This window comes from Lactuca sativa, chromosome 4, assembly GCF_002870075.4.
Source record: "Lactuca sativa cultivar Salinas chromosome 4, Lsat_Salinas_v11, whole genome shotgun sequence".
NCBI classification, from domain to species: domain Eukaryota; kingdom Viridiplantae; phylum Streptophyta; class Magnoliopsida; order Asterales; family Asteraceae; genus Lactuca; species Lactuca sativa.
This window is the reverse complement of record NC_056626.2, coordinates 70153381-70175286: the sequence shown is the minus strand read 5'-3', so window position 1 is coordinate 70175286 and position 21906 is coordinate 70153381. Positions and strand designations below refer to the sequence as shown.

Below are 21906 nucleotides of genomic sequence, written 5' to 3'. Positions count from 1 at the left end.
TTACCCCTCTATCTACAAATGATTCTTACCAAACAATACTTATTGGATGATATAAAATGACCAATTTACCCCTCTATCTACAAATTATTCTTACCAAAAAAAAATACTTTTTAGATGATATTAAATGACTACTTCACCCCCTCTATCTACAAATAATTCTTAACAAATAATACCTCTATTATTAAAACTATTACAAAAGTAAAAGTGCAACTAACAAAATTCAACAGGATTTTTTAAAATTAAATTAAAGTAAATAGTACTCACATTATACACTATAAATAACATCATCATTTAAAAAGTATATGTAAAATTAAAAATAATCATTTAAAAAAAATATTAACTTTCAACATAATATCCTAACAATGATGTTAAAAACATAGAAAAACGGTATCAAAATTGGTTTATTAAAGATATACATTAGTTTCTAGTTTATTTGTCTATAATTATCATTATTTTAGATCAATTTCTTAAGTTGTATCTTTTAGTTTAGACAATTTACCTTCTTTTTAATCAAAATACTGGCATGATTGTTTACTCATTTTTAAAAAAATTAAGAAATATTTACTAAAATTGATGAAATAAATAAATTATCAAAAATGTTGATTGACTAGAAAAAAGGATAGAATATGAGAAAGTTGGAGACACGGATAAAAAGTAATCTTTGAATGGTTGATTGTGTAAGTTTAAGATTTAGAATAGAAAATAATATAACTTACTTTGTTAAATAATTTCAATAAAATAGTTTAACGTTATGGTTAGTTAATAATAACAATTAAAATTTGTAAATGAATAAAGAGGCGATGACATATGAAACCTCTTTATGACATTCTACAATGATAACTTAAAAATGACATATGAAACCTCTTTATGACATTCTACAATGATAACTTAAAAATGACTTGTTTTTAGTTCAATATGATACCTTTAAGTCTAATTGAATAATGACAATTTTAAATTAGCATTACTTAAATATAAAGACTAAAGTATAAACTTAAACATGACATTATAAAATATAATATATTTATGTTTTTTCATTTAACCATCTATGGCAAAATAAATGTGAACTGAAGAACTGAAGATATAAAATATAATATAATTTTGTTTTTCCGTTTAATCAGTTAAGATAGCAAAATAGAAAAATGGCAAAGCACTTTGCTTCATTTTCATATTATAGCATCCTATATGATTATAGTTACATCAATTCCACAAGAAAAGATCCATATTTTTTCTATTTTGGTTACACTAAAAAATAGCAATGTACTTTGCTAGGTGTCAGAATAACAGAAGTTAAGTTCTGAAATTATACGATATGAAGAAAGTACAAAGCGTCAGTTGCATAATGTAAGAGTTTGAGCTTGACTTCCATTGTTTTGGAGGTTAGTTTTCCCTTTTCACTAACCCATTAATCTCTCATCTTTCTTATAAAATATTCTATTTTCTTTTATAAGAGAGGTGTTATGCTCGAACATAACATATATCTTAACCTGAACATGAGTTAGCCGCAACAAATCAAAAGCTTTAGGTACATTATCATTATCTTCATAGTAAGTTACATTTTTGTCCCTGAGATATATATATATATATATATATATATATATATATATATATATATATATATATATATATATATATATATCCCTAGGCGCTACTCGACTGATTAGAGGCGCCTAACGATTAATCCATGCATATACAATGAGTGAAGTAGTAGAACCTTACGAAATTTTAATACTTTGAAGAAGTAATATCTCAATAGAAACTATTTAAGGTATGATTAGTGTTGTATTAATCATATTAACCTATTTTGTTATGATATTAGTGGTATTCATGAACTTTTATATGATATTAGTCATATTAAATTTTTAAAAATTCAACAAATTAGCAATTAATGGTCTCCAATTAATCTCCGCCTAGCCGATTAATCCCTTAACCTCAGTCCACCGACTAGCTAACGTCGAGCGATTTTTACAACCTTGATATATATATATATATATATATATATATATATATATATATATATATATATATATATATATATATATATATATATATATATAGGAGTAGGATCAAATGAGAACACCAAAAATGTTGAGAACGCGAGAACAAAGTATATTCATTTGTGATTTCATGTATTCATTTGTGGAGAAATGATAAATTTTTACGCCTTTAATTTCAATTGAAGAGAAAAAGCATATTCATGTTGATTGTGCGTAAAAATTTATCATTTCTCCACAAATAAATACATGGAATCACAAATGAATATACTTGTTCTCGCATTCTCAACCTTTTAGGTGTTCTCATTTGATCATTTCCTTATATATAACCCTCCGGTGCATCGGCGTGACAGACTTGTTATTGTCACACCCCAAACCGGAACGATGAAAACGTTCGGGGGCGGATGACGTCATGTATAGTATCACAACAATTGCATAATAGTAATCAAAGCACAACAACTATGATATTGATAAAGTATAGTTTTACATCTGTGTTCAAATCAATGTTTATGTGACACCAAAATGTATAGCAAAAACTAAAAGATGTAAATCAATGAAGCTTCGTCTTCTCAAAACATGTGGGTGCCTATTTACTGATTCCTAGAGAATACAAGTAGTTTTGAAAAGAGTGTCAACAATTAAGTTGAAGAGTTCATAAGCATGTTTCTATTTGAAATCTGTCATTTGATTCCTTGAAAATGTACATGTTTTCTCCCATCAAATCCAATATTTTATGTTGTAAATGAATTATAGTCTTAGTATCTTAAGATTTAAATGTATAAGTGTTGTACTCTGAAATAGTATAATTTAGTTTTAGTTCACATAAAACCAAAAAATGTATGTTTTCTCTATACTGGAATAGTATTATGTATTTGTACTTGTATGAAAACTCTGTAAATGTAAGTACCTGGATTCACCAGTTGTACTGTAAATAATGTATTATAGTTTTATTATTTAATAAAACTATGTGAAGTTGTTTACTTATTCATACACTAATCGTATTGTTCAATACCAAATTGTGAGTTATGATAACCATGCTTGATGACCCAAGATGGCCTGAACATGACGTTCTTCAGACGTCGGAATCGGTACGACATTTGTCACCCCAGGCCTACCGGCCTAACCGTAGCTAACAGTTAAGGTGCGGGATTGTCATTCTCGTATAGATCTATATACATGTGTCACGCTCTCCCTCCAGGAGACTCTGGTTATAATTTCAGGGCTTGGTTGATACTTAGACAAGTACGTGAAGTATGTCTCACAAAGCTATATTGTCGATTACGTGTAGAATAATGAAAAGTCACTTTGTAATGAATAACAATATGTATATTTCAGAAACTATATCTATTATAGTTTATATGTTTGTTTTCTGTAATGTATTATGAACTTTGTAATATAGTGCATATGATCCTTAAACTATACCTATTATAGTTTATATGTTTGTTTTCCGTATTGTATCTCAAATTGTGTTAAATGATATGTAAGTTTCATAAACTATATCTATTATAGTTTATATGTATGTGTTCTACTGAAATGAAAACCTTTGTATTTTTAATGATTTGGCAAGTTTAAATTGTAAATCCGTGATAAAGATGTTCCTGAAATTTAACATTTATGTCTAAATGGTACTAAAATAGAATGCAAAATAGTGTTTTTGTTTAACAAGTTTAAATGGTTTTATACTTATATAAATATAAAATTTAGATAATTATGATAAAAAAAGCGGTCGAATAAATAATTGTACCCTAAGCCCACAACCAAACACGGAACAGAAAATAGAGCAAAATCATCAATTCTAAGCCTATTGAATCTTAATTATAATATATATATATATATATATATATATATGTGTGTGTGTGTGTGTGTCTGTGTGTTTATAATGACAACGATTGACAATATATGAAATCATTTAGATATTAACACAAAAATTCTTGTGTTACGCTTGTATCCCCCCCTAAAACAGTGAAAATCATGAAAACGTAGGGGTATGAACTCACATTGTATGTAGTCGCGGTTAGTTAATAAGATAGTAACGGTGACTTCAATCTAGAACACGGGAAGCTAATCGTCTCTTAATTGTTTTAAAGACATAATAATGTGTAAATATTATGATCTAACATAAATATGATTCTAATAACACTAGTTTATAAGGACTTACAATGATTTCTTAAGGATCTAGCTTGAAGAAAAGAAGTTCCAGGGAGTGTTTGATCTTTAAAATTTGAGAGGAAATGGGTTTGTATATTGAGAGCAAAATATGGAGTGAATGTCTACTAGAAGTGGAAATGGGAATGATCCCAAATTCATATCTTAATTAAGAAGGTAAATATAAGAGGTTGAGGTGATGTTTACGTTGGTAACTAGATCATATCACATCGGGAAGTTAAATATGTAAAATATCCAGATATTATGGGGGGTTTTCGGCCACTAGGATGTTGATTTCGGTCCTAGCATGACCGAAATCACCATGGTTGTTCTAAAAATGCTTGATTTCGGCCTTAATGGAGGATACCAAACCGAAAACACAAATTTGTTCAAAGATGCTCAAAACCGAAAACACTATGTTTCTAGATGCTTAAAACTGAAAACACCTTTGGTCCTAGATTCCCAAGACTGAAATCTCACATGTAAGGTGTTAAATTTGGATTTGAACTTCACCTTTTGACGTATGTTGACTCATAACACACACACACACACACACACATATATATATATATATATATATATATATATATATATATATATATATATGGATTTCAATATAAGTATATATAACTTATATAAGTATGTGTTATTGGCATCTAAAGTTCTTATTGTATTATTGTTATAATGTTAATTCACTTGTACACGGTTGTAGTTTAGACTTTTATTTGAATAAGTTTGACTTACACTGACTTGAAATAATGGGTTGTTACCGTTATAATCGTAAATGATTATATAGCGCCGCTTGTTCCTTTCTCCTCCACCACCGCAACCGCAACCACCACCACCGCCGCCAGCATCACTATCACCACCTCTGACACTAATCGACCCCACCACTGTCACCTTTGTCACTTATACCACCGTCACCTCTGCCACCACCACTTCTTCCACCACCAACTGTCATTTTACCTCGAATATGTACCGTAGATTGATAAATGCTACAAAAACTTCAATTAAGGACCAAATTTGCAGGAAAATACTATTTAGGATCAAATTTGCAAAAATCATCAATACTCAGGGAGAAAAAATGTAATTTACTCTTATCTTTATTAGTGTGTTAACTATACAGTTAACTTTCAAAAGATTGTTACTTATTACTATTTTTCCAAATAGATGGTTGATTTATCTTCATCAGAGTTAAGGAGAATATGTCGACCAAAAACAAATTGTTTCAAAATTAGTGTGTTAAATAACCATTTTTCCATTATTAATTATGTTTTGACAACTAATTCAATGTTTATTTGGAGTTAATGGTTTTATACTTGCAGGAACTAAAACGAAAATATTGACCAATAGGGCAATTTATTTTATATGTTACCTTTAATGACAACGCACTTCCATTTTTTTTACTTATAATAGCATTGTACTTGCATTTCACTACTTATATTGGTTTTGTAATTTCTCTGTTTCATATTGCTATTGTTTATAAAAGTTTTTAAGTACATTGCTTTTATGAGTAAACATTTTAGTTATGTTTCTACATTATGATAACACCATATTTTCATTTATTCATGTTACAACATTTTCACTTTAAGAATTTACCAATTATAAAAATATTATCCTAATGCGATTTTAGTTGAATTTGCAGTTAGGTTAACTGTAATGAATGTAGGCTGCTATAATAATAAAAAAAAGTTTGTATGATTGGAACAAAAGTACAATATAAATACAAAAAACAATGAATTTCATAGTATATCTTTCCGCTTATACTAAATTTTAGTCCCTCGAGTTAGATACAACATAAAGATGACCTAAAAATTTGTTATTCTCACCAAAAATAGCAATGTACTTATTGTACTATCTAAGTATATTGTAGGCAGCTTACAACATGTTTACCGTTATTATATGAATGATATTAACTATAACTGGGTAGAATTGTCATTATAAAATATTATAATGGGAACAAATTAAAGTATGATGCTATAATAAGCAAAAAAATATACTTTTTATAAATTTACCTAACAATCAAAAAACTTTTATAGAATTATATTCATGCTACACATATATTTAAATAATACAATTGTATTATATTGATTGAATATCATCTTCACACATTTATTATAGCCATCCATGATCACATTCTTGGCTATCAAATTCAAAACAACTTTATATGAAAGATATAACTATCATTCTATAGTTTTTACATCGGTCAACCCGACCGCCGGATGGGTATATCACTAGTTATTTATTGTCATCGATGCAAGTACACTCACGTGGGGGCCTTTCCTTGATCCGAAGAACAACATGTAAAACAGTTATTCAACAACTATAAGTTGAGGCTTAGTGAACTCTCTCAAAATACCACATACCACAACATATATATATATATATATATATATATATATATATATATATATATATATATAATGCATACACGTATTGTCCTTCATCTTATAAATAGTCCGCACCTTGGCCTTCAACATATAACTGGTCAGCCCTATATAGCCTTCATCGCGTGGCTGGCCAAATTTCACTTGGCCTTTAGCATAATTGTCCTTAAGCACAAGGCTGGTTCACCCTCAACTCCATACATACATACATATCAACATATAACAACAGTCCCCATAACATGCAACTAACTATCCTAATCTAATTACCTAAGTGCATACTACAGGGTAACTATATCCTAACATACAAAGGATACATATTAGAGTGTACAATATAATGAGAAAAACCCACTTTGAAAGTTTCTCAGATGGTTAACAACTATTCTGGTAATCCAATTGGCGAGTATGCGTCTAACAAGTATCAACCTATAATACTAGAGTTTATTAGTCCCTAGGGAAATTTGGTAACGTAGTCTAGACCCATCACTAATCCCAAGGAATATTGATAGTTCTATCAAATAAGGACTAGCCAAGCAGGACCGTTGGGATGCAAGATCATTTCGGCATATAACTTTTCTGAAATCCAACAACCAAGCCAAAGTGACCATTCTAGGCACCTCTACCATAAGTAGATTGATCAATATTATTACTGGCATTACTGACAAATATTTATTTACATATTCATAACAACGACTATGAATATAAATACAAGTTACACTCATAGCATAATAAGTGTAGCCCAACTTATAGATAGTTTCCAGCGAAATAAGGATTATGCAGGCATAACTCTAACCCAAGAGCTTCTAATCATCGTCACTTCAATTACGCAAGGGCTCGCTAAAGTAGTCAGGAACTAGGGAGTAAAGAGCTAAAAGGTGGAAAGTGTTCCAAAGAGAATATGTGGAAAGTTGTAAGAAAATGACCTGAAAAAGAAGGAATATATAGGCTGAAAATTGTAGCACACTATGTCGGCGCGCTCCATGCATTTGGTGAAAGGGGGTGATGTGGCAGCTTATGGTTGGTGACACATGTCACAAATCTGCTGGAGTGTTAGGGCGCGTTGCGCAAGTGGTCGGTGCGCATGGTTGCGCACATGAAATCCTGTCTTCTTAGAAAATTTGTATCTTCTTCCTATGACTTCCGTTTGCGACTGTTTTATATACATGTGTAGTTATCGATGAGATACCTTTAGTTTAATTTAAAACACATTTTTTTTAATGCTTGAATGGACATCACCGTTGTCCATATATATTTATGATGTTTTTTAAAAATATTTTATGTTTTTTTAGGATTACTAGTTCCAATTTTATCACTAAGTTTAATTTAAATGAATAAAACTATTTTTTCACATCACCTACATTTTTTTTATTGTTATATCTATTTCAATAAATCATCAATGGTCGAAAAGGTAAATTTCGAGGGTTTTGGACCCTTGTCCAAAAAGTTGTAAGATTCCGACAAATCCACGGACACTACCATAGCCAATATCATCACCACCACGAAATTGAAATCCATAACCTAAAATAAAAAAAAACAAGTTAAAATCATAGTATAAACTTTAAATCAAAATTAACATAATGATAAATGGATGGGGTATGGTAGCCATAATTACATGAGAGAAAGAGAGATAGAGAGATAGAGAGAGAGAGAGAGATGATGGGTTCTATTTTGCTCGTCACCAGTGTCGGAGGTGATACGTGTGTTTATTTCTAGTGCGGCTAAAGGTAAGAAAAAGATAAACGTTGTGGGTTTATTTCTCGTGTTGTTAGCGATGGAGCTATAACGATTAGGTTTACACAATAGATGATACGAGGCAGATGATGACATTATAGACATAGGAAAAATAAGCATAGCGAGTTTATATCTCCCGTTGCTAAAATGCTCGATCGACGGACCTCTTAGTTGTGTCCAACCTTTTTAAACTGGTACATAAATAATCCATCCGTCCCATATTAATATGTTATGTTTCCTTTTTGGTTTGTCTCAAAATAATAATATGCTTCTAAAAATAAATATATTTTTTACCAAAATACATCTCATTATTAGTGAACCTACCGTGTAATTAAATGCAACAAAAGAGTACAACTTTCATTTCATTTAATAAAATTAGTGGTAATTAATGTTTTTTCTTAATCTGTATGCTTTTTATCTGTTGACAATTAGTTTGGGAAGGAGGGAGTATTAGTTATGTTGTTTATAGACATGTTAACATAATAGAAAAAACAAAATTAGGTGTTTACAAGCATTTAATAAATGGGGATTGACGAAAATTGGCTAAAGAACCAACATCCATAGATTTTCAACCACAACTAACTAAGGAATCAATTTCTCAATACATGTACACAAACTATAGATTGTTGTCGACCAAAAAGACCAAATATATGATTTATACTAAGTTAAATTTAATGGATGTTTGTGATTGCTTATTTAAAGTGTTTATTAATTTATTGTTGTTTGTCACGGGTAATAAACTAATTTTAAGTGATTGATAGAAAAATATTAAAAACACTTATCGAATTAAATAAAAAGTTTTTAATATGTTAACTTATCACTAATTATCTTCTTAAATAAATAATTTTAATAAATATTTTCTATATTAGGTTTTAATATAGAATTATCTAAATATCTTTTCTAAAAGCTTTATTTTAGGGAAATTGAGTATTCTAACAACTTTTTAATATATAAATGAAAAAAATTAACCATTTTTTTCGTAAAAATGACCATTTTCTCTTAAATGGGGCATTGCAAACCATGAAAAAAATATTTTCTTAACTAAGACTTTGTTTGACACGCCATTGTTTGCTAAAAAGTAAGCTTATTTTTTGAGTTTTTTTTAAGTTGTCGTGTTTAACAAAAAGGTTGTTCACTATTTGGATAAAACCGAATTATCCAATTGGACAATTTGGATTGGACTATTTGGTTCGAATATTTGGATTTTTGGATTGGTTTTCAACAAAACCGAATTATTATTTTGGATTTCGGATTGGTTTTGGTTTATAAAATAAGAACTTAATAGTCCAAAAAAACCGAATAACAATTCGTTATGTTTTTATTTTCAATATATCTATAATTATTTATTAGTTTTATAATTTTTTTTAAATAAGTTCAAAAGATTTTACCTAATAAAAGACATTAATATGTAGTTTCTATCAAAAGTTTTTTTTTATCTATTAAATAATAAACTATAATATGTCTTCTTAGTGGTTGTTTACAAATTTTAAATCCCAAGTAAATAATTTGTTTTTGCTTATTCTGTAAAATTAGATCATATTATAATTCTATGTATTTTTAAAATGTTATGGTTTATGAAAACCGAATTATAAAAACTGATCCAACCGAATAGTAATTGGATCGAATCAGATCAGATTTTAATTTAGCTTGGACTATTTGGATCTATATTTTGAAAACCGAAATCCATCTGGATTTACTTAATTGGATCAGATCGAACCGATCCATCCAAACAAACACCCCTATTTAACAAACCAAAAAATAGCTTATAAGTTAGCTTTTTAAAAAAAATACTTAGACTAGCTTTTTAGAAGATTTTTTAAAAATTTCCAAATATATCCATTAATTAATTATAAAAACACATTCTTTTAAATGTCATTTTATGTCATTTCTTATTTTTCAACTAGCTTTTTACTTAGTTTTATCAAACGTTATTTTTTATCAGCTAGCTTTTCAGTTATCAGCTAACTTTTTATTTAACAACTAGCCTTTCAGATATCAACTAGTTTTTCAGCCAATATACCAAACATAGCCTAACTCCAGAATGACATTCCGGATTCCGGACTAAAATTTCGGAGTCCGGAAAAAAAAATCGAAATTTCATGAATTTGTCCTTTTTCAAAATCGGAAAAAAGTTGATATTAGAAAAAAAAAACTCATTTACAAAAATTAGTTTAGCCACCCTCCCTTTATTTTAATAATAGATAGGTTAATAATCAACTTAATGAATAAAAACATAATTTATTTTAAATAAGAAGGTAATTAACTTGTAGGTTTGTCTAGATTTTGGTAATTATTTTTTTATACATATTTAGTTAACGAACTTTTTGAAAGTGTTTACATATGACTATTATGACCGGCTGTAGTAGGTTACATCATGTCATAATAGTCATACGTGAACACTTCCAAAAAAGTCCGTTATCTAGATGTATAAAAAGAAATAGTTACCTAGATGTGAACATACCTAAAAGGTAAGAGTAAATTACACGAATGGTCCTTGTGGTTTGGGGTAATTTGTGTGTTTGATCCCTAACTTATCTTTTTAACTTGGATGGTCCCTACTGTTTATTTTTGTTGCGCGTTTGGTCCCTGTTTTACATGTGCCCTTATTAATTTAATTTTTAATTAATTTTTTATTTATGTATTTATTTTTTATATATTTAAAAAAATTAATAAACCCTACATATATGTATATCCTCATCCTAAACCTGAAACCACATTTAAGAAGTCGCAATATCATCTCTCATCATCCACAACTTCTATTTCTTTTCCATTTTTATTGACATCGACGTCTTCATCATGCTTTATTTTTTCGGTTTTTCAACTCCGGCGAACCAACACCATATCTCATTGTCACTTCATCGAATTTTCCACCATCACAACCCAACGCATCACAATCCTTGTAGGAAAAGAAATTTGATATCAGAAAGAAAAATTGGAGAACCAAATCAATTGAAAACCATAACTTGAAATGCAAATCAAAACTTTAAAACTCTATTAACAACATTCTAAGCTGTAACTCATCAAACATGTTTTTTTTTTACAAATATATTTTTGGTCTCAATATACTTTTAGTCTCTAGTAAATTAAAATTTTTATATCCAATATCTTAAACAATAAAATTCTATAAAACAACGATATGTTTTTTTTCAATGTCAAATCTAGATTTTTTTTTATAACAAAGTAGTGTATTTTTAAAATATATTTACCAAAATGATGTAGTTTTAAAAATATTCACAATTTAGGTTAAATTTTATACCAAATCAAAATTAGAAGGTAAAATAAAAAAGAAAAGATTGACTTATCAGTATAATTAACTTTTTGGTTTGTTCAGATTTGCATAAATATAACTAGTCATAATGATCATATATAAACACTATAAAAAGTTCGTGACCTATACGTGTAAAAAAAACAAACCGAAAAGTTAATTACCTTAACAAGTTTATTATTATTTTTTTAATGCGAATAACAAAAGTTAAACATATGGATTAGGTATGGGTATTTATAAATATTACAAAAGAAAAAGATATAAACCATAAATGAATACCAACAATTTAATGTGATCATAATCAATATCCAATATTGTCGGCGATGATCGATGAGAATATCCAAATTTGACGTGGGAGTTTATCCATCCATTTGGATTACATTATTAGTTTAAATTTACTTGGAGAATACCCAAAAAAAAAACATATATAATAATAATAATAATTCCATTGATGCTATCTATTGAGTCATCCTCCCGAATTGATCGCCTATATTCTTCAATAATTCAACCCAAAGACGCAACCACTTCCCCCATTCTTCGCTCAAATACTTCTGAATCCGGTACGATACTCCACGAATTCGAAGAACCAATTCAATAGTTTCTCTTTGGTTACCCACTTCAATCTGATCATCAGCTGTATGTATCCTAAACCCATATTTGTCTTGAATCAGTTCGATACGTTCGATTTTCCTTGATTACTTTACATATATGCAATTGGGTTTTCTTTTCTTCTTCTTTTATTATTCATGGAAGTAAGCTAGATTTTTTTATCGGTGTTTTCTACCTTTCGTCTTGAAATCTATGGAAATTAGGTTTTCTGGGGTCTTTGTTTGATCATAGTAGTTAGCTAGATTCTATAGCTGTTGTTCCAATACATGTTTCTCTTGTTATTTCGATCGTTCAATTTGATTTTGATATGTGATTTGCTCTTTGTTTTTTCATTCATTTCTGTTATGGAATCAACTGCTTGTAGTTTGCTTGTAAGCTATATTAGCGATAACAAATAATAGATTTCAATTTTTTGATGCGTTACATCAAATTTTTAAAGAGATGATCATATTTTTTTTTCTTAATTTGAAGTGTCCATAGTTTTTTGGATTGAATCATAAGTTTTGATGTGCATAATAATTAATATTTCAAGGTCTATTGCAGTTCTTGAAACAAAAATGGCTAAAGGCAACTTCAAACAAGAGCATGAATTCTGTAAGTTCATATGTCCACATTTTTTATATAATTTATTCAAATTTTATATACCCATAATGATCAAATAATATCTTTTAGAATATTAAATGTGATCTTTAATTGTTGCTTTCTTCAGCAAAGAGGCACGCCGAAGCATCAAGAATTAGGGAGAAATACCCGGATAGAATTCCGGTATGAGCTAACCTTTTACTTTTATTTTTGTCCAATCTTTATTTTTCTTATTATATTGAGCAAAGGACCCACAAAATAAAAATATTCAATAACGTGAAAAAAAAATCTTAATTTAATATTATAATATTGAAAAATTTCAGCATCCCAAGAAAAAAATTATAATCAATTTATATATTTCGCCCATCTTGTTTTGGCTCAATTACTTGAAATGACTAAAATCTTTACATGCCACACAATCACATATTCACTTTTGTCGTACAATATAAATAAGAAAAAAAAATCATATAAATGATAAAACTATTAAAATTACAATATTTGATTTTTTATTTTACCCTTTCCTTATATGTATTTTTGTGTTTTTACTGGAAGGTTATTGTGGAAAAGGCGGAGAAAAGCGACATTCCTAACATTGACAAGAAGAAGTATGTTTATATTTCTTGTCTATTATTACTCATGATTTTGATATGTTTAAGGTCCTTTTGTTATAGGACATAACAAACGACACAACCACTTTTCTTTTTTGCAAAAGACATAAATACCCCTAAGATCATCATAGCATATGTTTTTAAGGGTTTTTAAATTTATTGATATGATTATTACAGGTACCTTGTCCCTGCTGATCTTACTGTAGGGCAGTTTGTGTATGTGATTCGTAAAAGGATTAAACTTAGTGCGGAAAAAGCTATATTTATTTTCGTGGAGAATGTTCTTCCACCTACAGGTATTTTTGTAACACAATTTATATAAATATTTTGAGTTTAGACACATTTATGGCATATTTTCAATTAATGTGATTTTGATTGTTGATGTTTGTAGGGGCTATTATGTCAACGATATATGATGAAAAGAAGGATGAAGATGGATTTCTATACGTTACATACAGTGGCGAGAACACATTTGGGTCCCAGCAGTATTAGTTGCTTTCAGCTTTCAAGATTTATTCGTTAAATAAAACTCTTCTCATTTGCTCATAATTCACATAATATGTTTAGTTGGTTATTGTTGTGTACATATTTCTTACAAAAAGTGTTGAATTCTATCCCCGATTAATCTAATCACGTATTGTCCTTCAAAATCTCTTTGAGAAAAGTCTCCGGATAATGGTTCTATTGTTTGAAGTTGCACCGATAATATCGATGATGCTAAATGTTTGGAATATATTATTATATTAAGGTAAATTGCACTAAATTACAATGAATTTGACCACTAAAATGTCTATTATATTTATAGTAGGTAATTTGTATTTTGAAATGATTGAACGCGTTGGTGCTGCCAATGGTATTAAATGATTATATTGTCCATAACTTATGTAGTTATAATGGAGTTATTCTTACTGTGTGGGATCCGGCTGTTTTTTTGTGAGGGTTAAAACATTGCAACGGATAATATGCTTATAGTCAGGCCGACCATTGTTTTTTACTACTCAGGGCAAAACAAAAAATTATGCCCTTATATATATATATATATATATATATATATATATATATATATATATATATATATATATATATATATATATATATATATATATATATATATATATATATATATATATTCGGGTTCATTTGAGACCATTCTAATTTTGTGAGACCGTGAGACCAAATCTAAAAATAATTTTAAAATGCAAAATAAATGGAAAAATCTAAAAATTCTTTTTTTAAATATTATTTTCGGAACTTGAATTAACTAAAAAAAATAAAAAATAAATAAAAAAAAATAAAAAAAAATCTATTTTTTTTGAAAAATACGTGAAATATTCTAAATAGAATATTACACTGTACATATTTTAAAAATAATTTTAAAATGCAAAATAAATGGAAAAATCAAAAAATTCTTTTTTTAAATATTATTTTCGGAACATGAATTAACTAAAAAAAAATAAAAAAAAAATAAAAAAAATAAAAAAAAATAAACAAATGCGTCTCACGGTCTCACAAAATATAAGTGGTCTCAAATGAACCTAACCCTATATATATATATATATATATATATATATATATATATATATATATATATATATATATATATATTAAATTTATAATCAAACAATACAAACAAAAACCTAAAAACTCACCTAAAAAGATGTACTCATTCATTTTTGAAGCAAAAACATCTATTCTTTCATAATAATCAATATTTAAAAAAAAATCATTTTCAATACTTAAAATTGTTAATACATTCGATATTTCTTGCATCATCATCCTGATAAGAAACGATCTTTAGGCAGCCTCTAGAAATCAGAAATTTGATAAGGACGGATCTTTAGGCAGCAAAGTCAGAACTCAAAAATATAGCTCCTACTTCACAATATTGAAATTAGTAGCCAAACCACCCAAATCCGATTTCAGAAACAATAGAGAAATCAGAAACAAAAAAACCAATAACCATAAGTCTCAGAGATGATATAAGATAATATAAGAAACAAATAAGATTCCTAAAAAAACTAAATAAACACTGATTTCAATAACAAAACCTAACCATAAGTCACACAGATGAATAAGAAGTCAAACAGATTTCAGATGAACGATTGATCTTTCAGACTATGATTAACTTTTCCTATATAGAAGTAGAGAAGAAATCAGATGAATAAGAAGTCAAAGAGATTTCTGAAACAAACCTAAATAAACATAGATTTCAAATAATAAGCAGTGGAAATTAGATAGATAATACATCAAATAGATAAGAAATAAATAGATTTCGAGACTAAATTTACCCAAAATGATTTTGAAACTGCAATATCCAGAATAAATAGAGTTAGAGGATAAATCTGAAACACTAAAACAGCCAGCGACCAACAACATACAATCACGCCAACATCACTAAATCAAAAATTAAGAATTGATGCATCAGTATCACTTTTCAGAATCCCTATATCTCTAACAATGAAGAACCGATTAAAAAACAATATCAACATCCATTCTTACTTTCTATTTATTAGAGAAAGAGACAGAGACGTATTCTAATCTCTTTCCATCAGTAAACACAAAGATATGGGCTATGTTTATTGGGCCATCCTTATCACGTATTCTAATAAATCAGTACTTTTTTGCCACGTGGCTTGTCATGGAGCTTCCCCAGCTTTTTTTCCCGCTCATTCTCTCAAATTGGATTTCCAAAAATGCATGTATAAATCGTCCATATGCCTGGTCAATACATTTTCTACTTCCTGAATCTACTTCCTAAATCATTGCAACAAACATTTAAATTAATAGCATTAAATTAGGAGAATATCATGCTATTTTAAAACATTTAAGAAGATTGTTCACAAGAACCTTCAATCTTGCCTATGTTTCCTCCTCTCCATTCTTAATTCATACCCAAATCTCCCAAAACAGGTAATATATCATATCAGCAAAAATCAGTATATTAATTCCTTTTTATCTCCCTGGTTTCAATCATTTTCTTATTCCCTTTTTCTTCTGATTCCAACGACCTTAATGGTGAAACCTCCACCCACTGAATCAGGTATGCTAGGGTTTAGTTGAATTGCGACCTTTATCACATTGTTCTTCCCAAACCCATTTCTCATCTTACATCTTTTTTGCATGTAGGGTTTTAATGAGTTTAGACAACCTGTATGACTCCTCATCAGTTCAATTGCGAAATCGTGTGCATAATGGTCTTTTGCTTGGAGATTCAATGCTGGTAATTTACTGTTTCTTTCTACTTCCACTTTACTCACCAATTGTTTGATACAATGCCCAAGTGAAAGTCGTGTTAAGAGTTTTCTAATTTTGTTTAAGAAATTAGCTCATCATTTGCTCTATATTTGGGAATTCATTCTAATGTATAACATTTACGAAATGTTACTAGCACATTTGTGCTTCAACATCCTTTATCACATTGTTTTCATCCATCTTATTGAAGAAAAACATAAAAGTTACTTTTATGTGGGATAAAAATGAATTGCTGATTATAACTTTGAATGTAGCTAAAAATTACTTTGATCTGCATATATAATTCTGCTTTATTTCTTCTAACCGTTTTCATTGTTTTGTGTATCCACATAGCTAAAAAGAACTTCTAGAGATGTCACGCACATGAGATATCGTTGGTAATGGCCTTCTCTACTCTATATGATATGGGAATCTTAAAAAGACCAAAATGCCCTCATTATATATGTTTAATGGCATTTTATTTGTTTTTATATTCACCAGATTTGAACTTTCACAAACTTTGTTGATTAACAAACATTAAAAAAAATGAAAAAAATATCATTCTACTTTTATTGCTTTGTTTATTATGGCATACTACTTCATTTTTTCCTATGACAGGGTTGTACTTAAAATCCCTGGTTATTAACAATGCCCTTCAGATACTAAGAAAAAAAAACTGGAAGTACGATGACATAATAAAAAGAAATGAAAGTAGGGTGCTACAATAACCAAATTAATGGAAGTTGGTTGCTATTTCTTACATTTAGCTCCTTTATTTGTGTGAACAACTGAAACTTGATATATGAGTGACTGCAATATTTGATGACTTTATGGAGCTAATGAAAAGAGAAAAGGCAAGTACATGAGTTGTAGTTGATGCAAATGTTGACAAAGAGTAGTAGAAGACTTTTATTTAATGCAAAACCATCAAGGATTAAGATTATGAAGTTTTTTTTATAAGATTTCATCAACTGTTTGGTTTTGTATGCAAAGTTGTGTTTGGTAATTTTTGATGAAAATGAGGGCATTTATTTCTTTTGCATGTTGAAGAATGGGACTGGACTATCTTTTCTTGTGTGGGATACAAAATTTTTGAAAATTGTGTTCTGTTGGTGTTAGTTTATACTCATTGAACTACAATTATTGACTATAGTTGACTGTTAGTCAGTTGACTTTTTTTTTTCTTTTTGCTTTTTCAACATAGATAAATTTATTAGGTTTAAATTTTTTTGGCAATTAACGTGTAATTGTTTCTTCATATGTCGTTTTTTCTTCATTATGTAAAAATTTTAGATATTGATTTAAACAAATGTATGGATGCATAGAATGCCGTGTCTATGGACCCCTTTGAGTTGACTTTTTTAGATATAATACTATATTCTTTGGTGGACACTATTAAAAGTTATACATGGAGATTGTTATAAATTTTAAATAAAACAAATCAATTAAAAAAATGTCGATAGACATCATAATACATTTTAGATGAAACAAATTAATTAGCAAAATAACTTAAATTTTGAAATGCAACAAATCAGTTAACAAATGTATCAAGAGGTGTTGCAATTTTTTTTTTACAAATATAAAAATATGTATTGATTTTTTAATTCTTTAACTTAGCCAATTATAAGATAGTACAATTTGAAAGGTGCGGGGAATTAAAAAATTATAAACATATTTTAATACAAATTTTGGAACAAAAAAAAAGTGACCGTTGAATTGCTAAATCCGCTATTAAAATTGTCCAAATCCACAAAAGGTATATACGTAAGCATGCATGTCAAACACAAAGAGACAATACTGAAGAAACAAGTAGGGGTGAGCAAACCCAAACCAAGAAACTGAGAAACCAACGAAACCGAAACCGAACCAAAACCGACAGTTAGGGTTTGATTTTTTTAAAAACCGAAAAATTGCGTTCAGTTTCGGTTTTTACCCAGAAACCGACCCATCCAACCCAATAAACCGACCCATACTTAAAACCGACAAACTGTCCCAAGAAACTGACCTATCCAACCCGAGAAACCGAACCATATCTGATTGTTTTTTGGTTGTAATAATCTATTTCGGCTTTGGTTGTAACTTGTAATAGACTATTTGCTTGTAAGATTCATGTTTTTTGAAGTATTTAACTTTAATATGGTGTTTTTAAAGTATTTAACTTCTTGCTTCGTTTCTGGAAAATAGGTTAAAACCCAAAACCCGTGAGTGTATGGGTTGAACCCAAGAAACCGAAAAATCGACCTCAGAACCTAAGAAACCGATCTTATTAGGCTCTGAAAACCAGAAACCGACCATTTATGGGTTGGGTTGGGTTGGGGTCCAAAACCGACCCATGCACAACCTTAGAAACAAGGGATCTTAAATTTCACATTGCCCCCTCTACCAATACTATTTTCAATATGGCACATCCATCTTCACACTTCTTCCATCATACTATTAATTTATTTATTTATAATTACGTATTGTATTCTTTTTATTTTAATTTCACTATAGACATGTTCTATTTGTTTTGTATCAAATCAATTTTGATGTTTTTTTTTGGGTTTTTATTTTTGTCATTACTCAAACATATGTTGTATTATATAAAGTCATTATTTTTATTGGGATTGTAAGTTATAATGGCAAAAGTGGTGTTTTAGCCAACAAACGATTTTTCTTCTCACTCGCTCCCTTGTGGTTGTCTCATCATATCCGTATGTTCAACGAAAATCATGCACCAAAGTAAGGGTTTTAAAAATCTCCGTTTGTAATTAAATACTTACTATTTACATTGTAATTAAATAACTCCGAATCACAAAGTTATTAGAAAATACAATATTACAATTCATAAGTTTTTTAAATTAATGAAATATTAGTTTATTACATAATTAAATTTTAAATTATATTCAAAATTAACATCCGTGGGTTCCACGAGTTTTAACCTAGTATATAATATAGATACAGCTGAAACTATTTGATGCCCCAAAAACTTTGATGCCCTGGGCCTAAGCCCAAGCCGTCCATGTATTGGGCCGACCCTGGTTTCTGATTACCATATAGCCCATTCCAGACACCTCTACAACTAAAAATGTTTTATGATAGCAATGAAGAAATGCAGTTTTTTTATGTAAATTCAAAATTTGTTTATGGTTATATCCATCTATTTTATATTATACGGTAAAACATGTTTAGTTTTTGCAATTATATATATTATAGGGTTTTTTGTGAATTCTAATCATGTTAATGCAATTATAGGGTTACATATACTTATACTTTATACTACATCATAAATTGTTATCATTTCCTAATTTTCGCTATTCTGGAACGTGTATGTGTGACAACCTATAATTTCAAATCTCGTAAAAGTCAAACTTGGTCAACTAAAGTCAAACTTATCCAATAAAAGTCAAACTTGTGCTTTGATGTAATCATAAGGTTAGATTAATAGCCTTTGCATGTTAAAAACACTTAGTAAGAGTGTTGTAGAAATTTTGAAATTTAAAACACTTAAAATCCAAGGAGTCTTGCAGTAACCGAAAACCCTTCACAATCGTTAACACCTCACAACTGAGAACCTTGTTCTCAGCTGTGAACTCGTTTCGGACTGTAAACCTTCGGTTTGCGGCCGTGAACTCCTTCGGACTGCAAACTCTGCCCTATATATATATATATATATATATATATATATATATATATATATATATATATATATATATATATATATATATATATATATATATGTTTGACTGAAATAATCATCACTTCTACACTTCTAGCCGTAAACTCAAGCTTTTTCTCTCAAGACCTTCAACCGAAAACTCCTAAGTTTTCTCTCAACCATCATCCAAAGATCATTTGGTTCACCTTCGGATCTTGATAAGAGCATCTAGTGCTCTTATTTTCATCAATCAAACACCCTTCATTTCTGGGTTTATAGCCGTAAACCCTTGAATCTCCTTGGTTTCACCGAGAACACCAAGATCACACACTTGAGTTTACAATCGAAAACACTTGAATCTTCAAGTGGCCATGAACCGATTACGGTCGTAAACACCGAAGCCAACCGTGAACTCCAAGCAGTCACTCGATTTCGCTTCTACACTTATTTTGTAAGCAATTCTTACATCCTAGGTTGCTTCCTTAACACATTTGAAGCTTTATTCACTAATTTCATGCCAATATGTCACGTGAATTGCTATTTAGGACTTGGTTTTGTCCCGGGAGCTATTTAGTGGAAACAATCATCCTACATCGAACACTCCATCGAATCACTCACTTGAGGTGAGTTCATACCCCTACAATTTACCTTTTTAAATGCTTTTTAGGGGGAATACAAGTAGAACACAATATATTTGTGTTAATCATTTACATGTGGAAACAAACAAACAAAAGGATTTCTTACGCTTAAATGTTGTTAAAATCACTTTAAAACTCTTTTAAACTATTTTTAGATTTCTGTTTATATCAAAATCATATTCGTGTACATATTTATGTATAAGTATGCTTTAATGGACTTAGGACTATTGCTAAATACCGTAACTCATGTTCCTTGTTTGGTTGTGGGCTTAGGGTAGGATCAGTAGTCAAACTGTCAGTTAAATCATGGTTATACTTGCTAAATATGTGCCTGAATATTAAACCTCATTTTCAAGGAACATACTTAACTCAGTTGCATATGTTGAACAATTGAGTCTTTTCTACAAATCAGTAACAGTTCAAACAAACATACTAGTAAACTATAATAGGTATAGTTTATAGGATCACTACATACTATTTCTAAAACAGAGAAACAATACATGAGTCAATACATACATACTATCACTATTCATTTACAAGAACAAGAAGGAACTTACATACTATAACAAGAACAAGATAACTAAAATGTGAGATACTATTTCATGGCATAGCAATATTCTTGCTATGTCACGTTTTGTAAACAGAGTCTCCTGGAGGGAGAGCGTGAGTTTGTGTATATATCTATATGGGATTGACCATCCCACACCTTGCTGCTAGCTATAGTGGGACCTGTAGGTCTATGGGTGATAAATGTCATATCATTTTCGACGCCTGAAGAACTTTGTGTTTTATACTAGTCTATCAAGCATGGTTATAACCTAATCAAATTTTAACCTGAATTAACAGTTTGGTTTTAAGGTATTTAATGCATCCGTAGTGTATTTTATACAACACTACTGTAAATCTTCATTTTCCATTACATTCATACAGTGATATTCTCACATGAGAAATGCATATTCTTTTTCGAGCAAATATAGTTTTACAAATATGGAAAACATACATTTATACTATTTCAAGTACAAACATACATTTTACACCATTTTTAAGAGAACAGAACATACAAATAGTTGAGTCTTGGTAGAAGA

At 29.2% G+C, this 21906-nt stretch overlaps 1 protein-coding gene and 1 long non-coding RNA gene across 3 annotated transcripts; both read left to right on the top strand.

The window, feature by feature from the left end:
* The first annotated feature begins 11956 nt into the window (after nt 1–11956).
* On the top strand, nt 11957–13965 carry LOC111896025 (autophagy-related protein 8f). Of its 2 annotated transcripts, none has more exons than XM_023892055.3 (6): nt 11957–12152; nt 12669–12719; nt 12835–12890; nt 13260–13312; nt 13493–13611; nt 13707–13965. In XM_023892055.3, exons 2-6 carry the CDS (start codon nt 12683–12685, stop codon nt 13805–13807), a joined length of 366 nt encoding a protein of 121 aa, XP_023747823.1. In that variant the 5' UTR covers nt 11957–12152; nt 12669–12682; the 3' UTR covers nt 13808–13965. The 2 variants fall into 2 exon arrangements, with proteins under 2 accessions (XP_023747823.1, XP_023747822.2); XM_023892054.3 differs by having other exon boundaries at nt 11970–12076.
* A 2089-nt stretch (nt 13966–16054) lies between these two features.
* On the top strand, nt 16055–17118 carry LOC111896026 (uncharacterized). Its single transcript, XR_002851771.3, has 3 exons — nt 16055–16225; nt 16442–16535; nt 16901–17118. It is a non-coding gene; the product is annotated as an uncharacterized LOC111896026 (long non-coding RNA).
* The last annotated feature ends 4788 nt before the right edge of the window (nt 17119–21906 follow it).